The sequence below is a fragment of the Microtus oregoni genome, unplaced genomic scaffold (assembly GCF_018167655.1).
Source record: "Microtus oregoni isolate MIOR12 unplaced genomic scaffold, Mior012 000014F_ref0000157, whole genome shotgun sequence".
Lineage (NCBI taxonomy): Eukaryota > Metazoa > Chordata > Mammalia > Rodentia > Cricetidae > Microtus > Microtus oregoni.
In genome coordinates this window covers 37,593,459-37,606,989 of record NW_024543073.1, presented here as the reverse complement: position 1 = coordinate 37,606,989, position 13,531 = coordinate 37,593,459, and the positions used below count along the sequence as shown (strand labels likewise).

Here is a 13,531-nt window from a genome sequence, read left to right as displayed (position 1 = left end):
CTAAGGGAAGTTTGACTTGAGTGTCACTCATCTGAGTCTCATGGTAATTTACATTTTGGAAAGAATAAGATGAAGTTGGAAAATTCAAAGAACGAAGAAATAGATCTGACAGAATATGTAAAGGTGGAAGATACCCATGCTAATGGCCTCTCAAATAATTTCTCATGTGTCTGTCAGGCCAGTCCAGACATTGTCAACACCTAAGTTCTGGTATGTCTGTCAGTTTTTCTACCATTGGCATTATCTAGACTGTTTTTTTCCTGTTTCATACACTATTATCAACTCTTGATTTAAATGTCTCATATAAAAGATGTTACTCAGAACTCATCTGTTTGGCTGATTTGTATGTAATCATTGCATACTTTAAATCCATTATTTCTCTTAATACAATGCATGTGGGGATTTTGTATTATGTTGGTGTTCCGAGTATAACTGTTAACATCTGGGCAGTTGAAGACTGTAAAGACAAGACCTTGGTTACTTCCAGTAGCCCCAAACTGTATATACTCTAGAAGCATTCATGGAACTGAAAGCAAGAATCAGACTTTCAAAGTTGTATGAGGCAGTTTCTCAACTACAGGTCATCCACTTAGCTCACCTTTTAAAATGGGAAACTCTGCTGCGAGGAATTCTGTGGGCAGCTGGGGCTGTTAGACGGGAAACACACTTCTCACCTGGCTACTCTTCCGCGAAGGTCTCCGACTCCTTGTAGGTGTTTGATGTTCAGATCCTGCACGGCAAAGTTAGTTCCTGTGGCCACCTGGTCTCGAATTCTTATTTGGTCTTCTAGGATCTGTAATTTTTAGTTAAGACCATCATTAGCTTCACAATACTCATGGTAAGAGAACATCACTAAAATGTAAATTGTGGTTAAGCAGATGGGGGAAAGGGAAAGGGAGAGGGGAGGGGGGAGGGAGGGAGGGAGAGAGGAAGGAGAGAGAGAGAGAGAGAGAGAGAGAGAGAGAGAGAGAGAGAGAGGGAGAGAGAGAGAAAGGGAAAGAGAGAGAAAGTTGCATTAATTAAGGGAGGCTGATGAAGTGCTGCCAGGGGCTAATGAAGTCGTTATAATTTCTGAACGCTAGCCAGAAAGCAAGGTTTTATGTCAAATCTCTCAATCAAAACACATTGGCATCTACTATGAAAATCAGTTTGGCTGTTCCTTAAGAAGCTGGAACAGATCCTCTTCAAGATCCAGCTGCACCACTCTTGGGCACATTCACAAAGGATTCTCATCCTGCGACAGAGACACTTGCCCCCGTGTCATTGCTGCTCTCTTCTTAATAGCCAGAGACTGGAGACAGCCAAGATGTTCATCAGCAGATGAATGGGTAATGAAGATGCCATAACTCTACACAATAGAATATTATTCAGTTGTTAAAAAATAAAATCATGAAATTCTCAGGTAAATATATGGAGCTAGAAAAAATTATCTTCAATGGGGAAATGCCCCCCCAAAGACCAATGTGGTATATATTCCTTATATGTGGATGATAGCTTTTATTTTATTTTAAATATTCAACAGGCATGCTACATCTATATAAGCACAGAGGTTAGGGATGGTGTAAGGGTCTAGGGGGGAGAGAATGATCTCTCAAGGAAGGGAAACTAAAATACATGGTTATGAAGAGACATAGTGTAGATTAGAGCAGGAGGAATAAGGAGGAAAGGAGAAAGAGAGGGAACATGGGAGTGAAGGCATAAGTCATAAACAATGCCACACCAGTTTGGAATTATGATTAATAGGGTGGTATTTATTTAAAGGGGAAACAACTTACAGATCACCATCAGCCCTCTGCGAAACCAGGAAGGGAGTCTAGTCACCGGTGGAGCAGGAAGTGAAGAGAGAGAGGAGAGGGAAGTGGCCGCTTTTTTAAAGGGAGAGAGACCACGCCCCAATGGGCTGGTATCTCAGCAGCGATAGGCTGGAGGAGTGGGAGGACCTCCCGTAACACCTCCCCCTTTTGTTTAAATAAGAGAGCTCTAAACCTACTATGAAATTATATACAATAAGTACAAATATCCTATTCTAACTAGCTTAGGTCTTGTATAATAAATAACTTGGCCAAGTCATGAGAGAAAGTAACTACATTTATATAGTCTTCAACCCCATCGAAGATCTGAGAAGGGAAATAGTGTTACCTGGGTAATTAGGAAGTTCAGTAAAACAACTTCCAAAACATGCAACAAATCACAGAGACAACTAGCTACCTAGGCAATCACCCAAAGTCACATTAGCAGCGTTGAAGCAACCAACATTGGCTAAGGCCTAACATAACTGACATACCATTTTCAAAGGCAAGCAACTTTTCAAAACTATCTTACCCTGTCTTGGCAGGATATGACAGCCCTGTTTTATCCATTGATGCACGCTCTGTATCTTTGTCAGTGGTTGAGGTATGGGCAATTCTTTGCCCCAAGGCCAGTTCTGCCAAAAAGAAAGACTCCAGGTGGAGTGTTTTTGGTGCTCAACATTCTCTCGGGAATAGAGTGGTGTTGCCAGGAGCAATTGTGTCTCACTACCGCAAAACTCTGAGTTAGATTAAAGGTCATTTTCTACAGCTCTTTGAAGAAGTTGAAGATTATCTATCTATACTGAGTATAATCTCTATATATCTAAAGAACCTGATTAGTCTAATTATAAATGACAAACTTAGATGACTATTAGTCTATATAATTCTCAATATCTATCTAACTTAAAGACTAAGACAATAAATGACTGTGAAACAAATGAGGACAATGACCTCCAAATATAAACAATGTACAAATATACATTGCAGTAGGTAAATATATATCAATACACAAACATTATATAAGTATCTTAATCAGAGGTAGAAATGTACACTGCAATATGGTAAATATATGCTATATATATATATCAATACAATATATGTCAATACATAAAAATGTTTTAAACAGAGGTAGAAACATGCATTCATACAATAGTCAATATAATTTAACTTTATATCAATATACAAGAATCTATACCAATATATTTGTCTAAAAACAGTAACTCACAATTACAAATCTATTATCCCATCATCCCTCTTTTTTTTTTTCAAAATGATCCCTGAGCTTATAAAATTCCTCCCCCAACCCTCAATCGTATACTAATTATAATCAACCCCTAAATGATGTCCCTAAACCCAAGGGCAAACTTTACTGGGAGAGGGGACGTCGTCCTCTAGAATTACTTCCAGCTGTCATGGGGGCGACGTTCTTTCTGGGGGATCCTGTGAAAGTAAAATGATGGTTAAATTTCAAGATCAATGTCTTTTAAAATTGCCAATAGTCTCTGAGTATTTTGTGCAGGTCTGGCCAAAATGTTGTATAAGATGTGCACCATTTCAGCTAATCAACTTGGAACTGTCTTATGCAGCTGGTACCCAAAGCAGGTCTTGTAGTAGCGCTATCAGTATCATGACATCATATCAACCAGGTGGAGTTGTTGTTATGGGGCCCCATCTTCTTCCTGGAAACTTCAAATGTCACTTCAGGAAAAACTCATTGTTCATTATGAAAAACTTAAACATTAATCATATAGACATATATATATATATATATATTCAATGAAAGACATGATAGATATATTCAGTGAAAAGTATGATAGATATGAAGAAAAGCAAAGATGTTTTCTAAACTCATATTTCTTTCTGTCCCATATCATGGCTCTTGACATGAGACAGAAACTCTAGAAACTCTGGGTTTTTCTCTTACTAACAGGCTTGGAATTGGAGAGGGACTGAGCCAGAGTCCAACTTCAAAACCAGCTTTATAAATTTAGAAATATGGTTTAATTTTACTTACACAACCCATTCAGTTTTCTTGATATTTCCTATTGGGCAGGTATTTTTCCATCTGTCAGTATCCAAACATCCAGGGTCCCTTGAATTTCTCAAAGATGAGTGTTTTCCTGTGGAGATAAGAACAGAACCCTGCCCCCATTCTATATGTTTTTCTTACCACCTGTATGAATATCATCATTGTGGATGAGTTGTCATTTCTCCTTTCCAAGAGGTTTCTCCTCTTCAAATCAAAACTTTATTAATTTTGATGGTATCCACAATTTTTCTTCTCCTGTGGAAACAAGAGCAAAACCCCTTCCCCAACGTAGCACATCTCCTGGCTTCCACTGAGAGGTCAGCACATCTTTGAAATAAATCGGTTGATTTAGTTCAGCAGACTTTTCTATTATCCAATGTCTTTCTGCTGCTGTCGTTCCTTTCTCATTAGTGTTAAGAAAATTCAAGGTTAATAAAGCATTATGTAATCTATTTCTGGGGGTATTTTCGGTCCCTTTCTGTTTGTTCAGCATATCCTTTATAGTACGATTTGATCTTCCTATAACTGCCTGTCCTGTAGGATTATTTGGTATACCTGTAATGTGTTTTATATTATAATAATCAAAAAAGCGTTTCATTTTCTTAGATACATATGCTGGACCATTATCTGTCTTTATTTGTGCAGGTATACCCATGATGGCCATAACTTCCAATAAATGTGTGATTACTGAATCAGCCTTTTCTGAGCTCAGGGCAGTAGCCCATTGAAAACCTGAATACGTGTCTATGGTGTGGTGTACATATTTTAATTTACCAAATTCAATAAAGTGGAACACATCCATCTGCCAGATTTCATTTCTCTTAGTACCCGTTGGGTTACTCCCTGCAGGCAACGGTGTTTGATTATAGAAAGAACAAGTAGGACATCTCTTTATAATGTCCTTAGCTTGTTGCCAAGTAATGGAAAATTCTTTCTTTAGGCCTTTACTATTGACATGATGCTTCTTATGAAATTCTGAGGCCTGCAACACGCTTCCAATCAATAATTTATCAATCTCAGCGTTGCCTTGGGCTAGAGGACCAGGCAGACCTGTATGGGACCGGATGTGTGTTATGTACATCGGACAAAGCCTGTTCCTGATTATGTCTTGTACCTGGATAAACAATGAAGTCAACTCTGTGCCATCTGGTATAAATTCAGTGGTTTCAATATGCAAGATAACTCTTTCTGCATATTGTAAATCTGTAACTATATTAAGAGGTTCTTTAAAATCCCTTAGCACCATAAGAATGGCATATAATTCTGCCTTCTGGACAGAATTATAAGGGCTTTGTTCCACCTTACTCAATTCATCTGACTTGTAACCTGCTTTCCCTGATTTATTTGCATCAGTATAGAACGTACGGCCTCCAGTTATTGGAGCATCACATACAATTCTAGGAAGAATCCAAGAAGTTCATTTTATGAGGTTAAGTCTGCCACTTTTGGGATAGTTGCTATTAATTTCTCCCAAAAAATTAGCACACGCTCTTTGCCACAGTTCATTGTCTTCCCATAACTTTTTTATTTCTTCAGTAGTAAAAGGCACTATAATTTCTGCTGGGTCTATACCTGCTAGTTGACGAAGTCTCAGCTTACCTTTTATAATTAATTCAGAGACTTTTTCCACATAAGTTTTTAATTTTTTACTTGGTTTATTAGGTATAAATATCCACTCTAAAATAGTATCTTCCCTCTGCATTAGAATACCTGTAGAAGAAATTCTGGAAGGCAATATGACTAGGATGCAGCTAAGATTTGGGTTCACCCTATCCACATGTGCCTCCTGTAATTTTTCCTTAATCATTGTCAGTTCCTTTTCTGCTTCAGCTGTCAGTTTTCTTGGACTATTCAAATCTTTATCACCATCTAAGGTTTTGTTTAAATGAACTATTAGATCAGGTGTTATCCCAACAGCTGGTCATAGACTGGAAATGTCTCCTAACAATCTTTGGAAGTCATTAAGAGTCTTTAACCGGTCTCTCCTAATTTGTGTCTTTTGCGTTTTAATTTTCTCAACCCTATTCTGTAACCTAGGTAATTAATAGAATTTCCTCTGTGAATCTTTTCAGGGGCAATTTGTAATCCCCACCTAGGTAAGATTTTCTTTACTTCTTCAAACATCCTTTCTAAAGTATCTTTATTTGAATCAGATAATAAGATGTCATCCATGTAATGATAAATTATGGACTTGGGGAATTGTTTACGAATTATTTCCAATGGCTTACTTACAAAATATTGGCACAATGTAGGACTATTGAGCATACCCTGTGGGAGGATAGCCCATTGATATCTCCTATTAGGCTGAGAATTATTATAAGTAGGCACTGTGAAGGCAAATTTTTCTCTATCCTTTTCTTGTAATGGTATAGTGAAAAAACAATCTTTCAAATCAATAACTATAAGAGGCCATCCTTTTGGTAACAGAGAAGGCAAAGGAATTCCAGATTGTAGTGGGCCCATAGGTTCAATTACTTTGTTGACAGCTCTTAGATCTGTCACCATTCTCCATTTACCAGATTTCTTTTTTACAACAAACACAGGAGAATTCCAAGGGCTGGTTGATTCTTCAATATGGTGAGCATCTAGGTGCTCTTGCACCAGCTGTTCAAATGCCTGTAGTTTATCTTCAGCTAGAGGCCACTGTTTGATCCATATTGGCTTCTCAGTTAGCCATTTTAAAGGTAGGGCTGTTGGTACCTCTAAAGGTTTGGTATTTGCTGTATGTTCTTGTACAGCCTGAATGGCTGGTGACCTTTTTCCATAATACCTCATCATATCCTTCCCAGAATTATGAGTTCCTGGAACTACAGGAATGTTAATCTGGGTATTCCATTGCTGTAGCAGGTCACGGCCCCATAAATTTATGGCAATATTGGCTATATATGGCCTTGGTCTTCCTATTTGCCCTTCGGGCCCTATGCATTCAACCCATCTTGTGCTTTGTTTTACATGAGATAGGGTTCCAATTCCCAGGAACTGAACATCTTCCTCTTGAAGAGGCCAATTTGGATGCCAAGATTCTGGGGTAATGATACTTACATCCGCACCTGTGTCTAATAAGCCTTCAATAAAAGTGCCATTTATACAGACTCTTAGCTTTGGTCTTTGATCATTAATAGAAGTCTGCTAAAATATACGTTTACTCTGTCCTACTGGGTTTTTTTGACTCATCCTCCACATGTACGTTATCATTTAGACCAGTATTACTTTTTACAGCAGAAATTGGAGCTTTTAATTTTCTTGGTGAGGCATGTTCTCCACTGTGACTGGGAATGACTGGGCCACTGTTGGCTTGGGGGCCTGCGAGAGGCCCCTCAAGGAGTTTCCCGATGGTATCGGGTTGCCTTGTTTGTCTGTTGTTGACCTGCATTCATTGGACCAATGTCGGCCTTTACTGCATCTCCTACATATACCTGAAGGCCTAGGTCTCCTATTTTTGTCATTCCCAGAGGAGATAATATTCCTAGAAATTCTGTGCCTGCAATCCCTTTTCAGATGTCCTAATTTACCACAATTAAAACACCGGGCAGTTTGATGTCTCCTCATTGCTGTGGAAATCGCTTCTCCTACCCAAGGTTCGTTGTTATAGCTAAACGTCTCAACATTCATCGTATGCTGAATCCATTCATCCATAGGTGCTGATCTAGACTTTAAAAGCCCAATTATCTTTTTGCATTCTATGTTTGCATTCTCAAAAGCTAGAGATTCAAGAAGTATTCGTCTAGCTTCTGGGTCTGTTACCCCTATGTCCAGAGCCTTAATTAATCTTTGCAAAAAGTCAATAAAGGATTCTCTCGGTCCCTGCCTAATTCTAGTATATGATTCACCTTTTTTTTTTTGCTGGATCTTGTATCCTATTCCAAGCATTTAAAGCTGCTTGGTGACATAGACACAGTACATCATCATAAAGAGCTTGGACCTGTGGATCAGCATATTCTCCTGCACCAAGAATTTGATCTTGGGAAACCTCGACACCTTTTGCTCTTCCTTGCTGTTCCATATGTTTGGATTCTTCTCTGAAATAAATTCCAAACATCAAGGAAGGTCCATTATCTAAAACTGCAGACACTAACTGATGGAAATCATGGGGTGTAGCTCTAGCATTAGAAGCCCAAGTCCTTATCATTTCCTTTACATATGCAGAGTGCAAGCCAAAATTAACAATAGCTTGCTTAATTTCTTTTAGATCATTCATTGCTATTGGCGTCCATCTAGCTTCTCTGACTCCCTTTGAGCCTTTAGAAGTTGACGCTTTGTCAGAATTAAGTATAGGGTATGCCGCTAAAACCTTGGGTAAGCCAGTTCTAATAGCTGGTGTTGGCATTGTATCCTGTCCTTGTGCCTTATTTCTTTTTTTACCAGCTCCAATCATTTCTTCAATCATTTCAAGTCTTTTTATTATTGTCTTTATTATTGTCTCTTTTGAATCCTGTATCTCCTGACCTGCATGAGTTTCTAGTAAAGATTGTATGGTTCTTAGGAGTGCCATGATCTTCCTAAATGATAGAATATGCAAAAGAATACTGAAACCTAGTAACCAGTAAATTAAGTTATCCCCATAGTCATATAAACCTTGCATGATATAACCCATTGTATTGGTAACCAGAACAGTAAAATTCGCGTTGGAAACGAAAACTGCCATGGTACCTATTATCCAGCAGGTGGCGCTGTTGCCAAGTCTCGACGAAAACAGAGTCCTGTTTCAGAGTCCGCCTAGTATTTGTTAAAAACTGGAAATTGTAAGTTGCTCAACAAAGTAAATGTAATTAAATCAATTCCAGAGACGGAACCAGAAACCCAGAATCCAGGGGTAGAGAAGAGCAACCTGGAAGCCGCTCATGCCTCCACGTGACAGAGTCACCCTGAGGGGTTGCAGCTTTCAGCAACCGTGTGCTCTGGTTCGTGCCACTTAAGAGCTATGCTTGCAAGGGAGATTTAAAAACGACTCAGGAAAGAACAAACCACGCGGCAGAGACTACGCAGGCTTGTGGAGTTTAAATCCACATGGGGAGGCCAAGGCCGCCGCTGCAAGGCCCAGGTGGTGCCTGAGGAAGGGAGGGCTCACGCCAGGCCGAACTCGTGGCCGGCAGCCGAGAGGGGAAAGGAGGGGTTCTAAAACCAAACGTTGGGTGCCAACTGAAGGCGTAAGTCATAAACAATGCCACACCAGTTTGGAATTATGATTAATAGGGTGGTATTTATTTAAGGGGGAAAAAACTTAAAGATCACCATCAGCCCTCTGCGCAACCAGGAAGGGAGTCTAGTCGCCGGCGGAGCAGGAAGTGAAGAGAGAGAGGAGAGGGAAATGGCCGCATTTTTAAAGGGAGAGAGACCACGCCCCAATGGGCTGGTATCTCAGCAGCGATAGGCTGGAGGAGTGGGAGGACCTCCCGTAACATGGGAGGACCAGCCAACAGCTAACAATAAGGGCCATTTGATCATTTGGAAACCTACTAGAGAAGAGGCTTCTTACAATATCTGTGTATCATCTATCTATCTATCTATCTATCTATCTATCTATCTATCTCTCTGTCTATCTATAAACAGATATGAAAGAAATTTAAAAGGAGTCACCAGACAATGGAGGAGACAAAATCCAAACTAGACATCATTTTGAAAAGGGTCTACTGCACATTCATTCCTTAGAGATTGTGAAAGAGTTCTTATGTGTGTTCAGATTATATCCCTGTTAGTCATATCTCAAATGTGTTCTGGCATTTTTCCTGTAGTACCAAGTTGGCAGTGCTGAGAATAGCAGTTTTAAAATATTTTATTACAATTTGTAACTATTAACTTAAAAATGAAAAAATACATGTCCATTAAAAATAATATTTTAGTTGACAACTTCAGTGTAGACTGACAAACATTTAGTTGAGAAAAAGAGCATAGTACTTTGGAGAAAACAAATAACTTGTGATTTCTGGAAATGGTTGAATTTAATAAGACATTTAGCAATAAATAATCAGTATTTTTTCTGAGAGAAAATCCCTGCTCTGTGGTGTTTGACTCCTTGCTGTGGAATATTACTTTAACTATGTAAAGATGTGTTACATTTGTTTATATTGCAGAATTTCACTGAATGTAAAGATGTGTTGCATTTGCTTATTCTGCATTTGTTCAATTATGTAAATGTGTACCTGTTTTACCTTGCCCACTACGGTCTGACTGGTCTAATAAAAAGCTGAATGGCTAATAGCTAGACAGGAGAGGGATAGGTAGGGCTGGTAGGCAGAGAGGATAAGTAGTAGTAGGAGGAGGAATTGAGGCTAGAGAGAGATGAGGGGAAGAGAACAAGGGAGGAAGAGAGGTAGATGTCTAGGGTGAGCCAGCCAAGCAGACACGGAGTAGGACATATAGAATGAAAGAAAGGTTAAAAGCCCAGAGGCAAAATACAGATGAAGAGAAACAGGTTAATATAATTTATAAGAGCTAGCAGGACAAGCATAAGATTAGCCTGAGCATTCATAATTAATAATAAGTCTCCGTGTCATGATTTGGGGAGTGGTGGTCAGAGAAAGCCTGCTACAACTCTACTTGTGGTACTAATATTTCCATTATGATTTCCATCAACCCTATGGTGTCATAGCACACAAAGGTGAGAAAAAAAATGCCTGAACTGTGTTTAAACTTGATAAATTTTACCAGGCAAAAGGAGTTTTTAAAAATTGAACGATAGGAATGAAAAAGACCTTACATACCATGACAAAAAGTATCAGTAATTTTGGTTACCTTGTAGTTGCAAAGCAGAATATTTGAATGTTTAACTTTATATGAAACATTTAAATGGACTTTAAAAACAAGATAAAAATGCACAGGATCTGATCTACATGGAAAGTAGAAAAAGACAAGATCTCCTGGGTAAATTGGGAGCATGGGGATCATTGGATAGGGCAGAAGAGGAGGGAGAGAAAATACATAACAATAAAAACAATAAAAAATTAAAAAACCACACAGGAAGCCATTACAAATTTAATTGCCTAGACCGGGTCTAGCCAGCTGGGATCCTCAAGGCTCTGCTAGCTAGGACCCTGCCTGGTGCCATGTGGCCCCAGGCATGTGGGCCTTATTACAGTAAGGCAATGTGTAGTGGAGAAATGGAGAGAGAGAAGTGGAATTGTTTTGCGGAAAGACTCGGAAAGGAAGAAATGAAGACAGTGAGGAGTTGACAGATGTGGGTGGGCTGCTTGCCGCCTGGGGCCGTGGTGAGGGGCAGTGAGGAGGGGACAGGGGGACGTCTTTCCAGGCTGGGCTGCTGCCAAGGGCCATGGCAGGGTCCCTGGTCCTATAGTATCCAGGGTCCGTGTTGATATCCACGGCTCCTGTTGCCGTTGAGTTCCACGCTGATTCCAGTAAGCTAGGCCACCTCTTGGGTCCGTGTTTGGGTCCCTGATCCACACTGCCACTGGAGACTTACTGATCTGGAAGGCCTTTGCAGCCACCTGGGACCATGATGACAACCAGGCCTAGCCTGCTTCCGAGAACCATGTCTGAGTCTATGGTCCTACAGTAGCTGAGGTCTATGTTGATGCTCAAGTCCCATGGTGCCACCAAAGGCCAAAGGAAGCCTGGGTTCTGAGTGGCAGCCTGTTTCCTTGTTGCTTGTCCAGGGGCCATGCTGATACCAGAGCTATCTGATCTGAGTGGCTGGGGCTAACACTTGGAGATAGGATATTGACCGACCAAGTTACAGCCTGAGGACATGTCTGCATTGGTGGCCCTATAGCAGCCAGGGTCCAGATTGATCTATGTGACTCCTATTGCCCCTGAGTGCCTTTAGGATGCCCAGGGTCAGATCAGCCACCTGAATCCAGGTTAGTGTCCAAGGGCGGGGTCACATCCAGATCTGAGTGGCCTATATTGCTACACAAGGTCATGGTAGTGTCTGGACCAGACCTGCAGCTGAAAGTCAAGTCAGGGTCCTTGCTGATGTCTGAAACTCCTGTTACCTCCCAAGGCTGTACAGACACCTGAGTTCCAGAGCCATGTCAGTGTCTCAGGGCCATATAGCTGCTGGGGCAGTGGTGACATCCAGACCCAGATGCTGCCAAGGACCACATCAGGGTCCATGGTCCTACCAGGGCTGGGGCCTGTGCTGAAGTCCAGATCCTGCATTTTGCCACCAAAGGTAACATAGAGACTCAGGGTTAGGGCCACAACCTAAGGTGTTGATGGTGTCTATCAACCAGAACCATTCTCACCTGAGTGGTCATTCCTTCCACCCAGAGCCAGGATGTTGTCCAGGCCTAAGCTGCTGCTGACAGCCATGTCTGAGTCCACGGTCCAGTTACAGCTGGGGTCAGTGTGGATGTCTGTGACCTGTGTCACCTCAGGAGGCCTTAGGAACCATGCAAGATGAAATCAGAGGGCCATGCTGAGCTGCCCCTCCCTTTGCCGGCCCTGGGAAAGCCTTGACTCTCCCTGGAGACTAAAGCACAACAGCTGGCCCCTGCGCATTGGAGAGATGGTCCCCACCCATCACCACAAGCCAGGGTGGACTGACAGGGGAGCTGAGGCCACCCCTGGCCCGAGGTGGTTAGCTGCAGGAGCCTGGGACTGACCAGCTTGGCTACAACTCATCCAGGCCTTGGGTTGACCCTCCCTAGCTCCTGGTCCATCTAGGAACTACTGGAGCCAGTAAAGGAACTGGTCTGGTGGAATGAAAACCGCCAGATCTCCAAGACTCATAGCAGTCACAGGATATCCCAGGAGTCCAGTGAGCATCCAGACGCCTTAAACCAGACCAGTGAGTCATTGCAGTGAACATCTGCCAGTAAAACTGATGGAAAAAGAGGTGTACTATATGCCTTGTATTGTTTATCATACAATCCTCCATTGCCACCAGGATGAATGACGAGGTGTTGGAGAGGTAGGAAAGATGCAGGAGCAAAGAAATTTTTTTTGTTGTCTTTTTTTTGTTTTGTTTTTAGGTTTTCTGTTGTTGTTTTTGCTTTTGTTTGTTTGCTTGCTGAAGAGTCCAGGAATATAATATAGAAATAAAAGGTCCAGTCTAGGAATGTTGAAATGTAAAGTTGTAAGCCCAAACACATTTTGGGAGAAAAATAAAGAAAGAAAGCTGGCAGCCACTGTTAACCTTTAACAAACACTTTCTGCCTTAAGAGAATCCTGGCAGCCACTGTGTAGAGAGGTAACCCCCCTCCCCCGCCCACAGGGTTTCTTTGTAGCTTTGAAGCCTCACCTGGAACTAGCTCTTGTAGACCAGGCTGGCCTCGAACTCACAGAGATCTGTCTGCCTCTGCCTCCCCAGGGCTGGGGAATTAAAGGCGTGCGCCACCACCGCCCGGCCCATATGTAAACTTTTAACATTTGTCTTCTGTCTTCCGGCTTCCCAGCTAGGCAGGTACTGCAGACATTGCCTCTATGGGACCCTCTGCTTATATTCCTTTAATTCTTAACTGTCTGCTATGTGACTCTACACTTTGTCTTGCATTCTTTCAGGGACAGTAAAAAGTGTCTGGACCAGCCATAGGCTTTTACAAACATCCTAAATTAACACCCTATAACCAAAGTTGTAAAACTTACAATGTATTGTGACTTTAAGCCTGACCCCAAGGTTGTAAAAGCTTTTTGACCCATACCATACTATAAGAGGAGGCTGAAAAGCAGTCCCATTGCTACAGCTACAGAAGCTGGTCTCTGGCTGTGGTCACAGCTATAGCTGATAAGCTTTGTGTGCCCCAAGGTGATTTTT

The 13,531-nt window shown here is 41.3% G+C and overlaps 1 protein-coding gene across 1 annotated transcript in view; it reads right to left on the bottom strand.

Annotated features, from left to right (window-relative positions):
• The window catches only part of Fam81b (family with sequence similarity 81 member B), a 77,317-nt gene that overhangs the window by 36,954 nt on the left and 26,832 nt on the right, over window positions 1-13,531 (bottom strand). Inside the window, exon 5 of the mRNA XM_041663183.1 lies at window positions 675-793. Within this exon, the coding sequence (XP_041519117.1) occupies window positions 675-793 (119 nt within the window). The remainder of the gene's footprint in view (window positions 1-674; window positions 794-13,531) is intronic.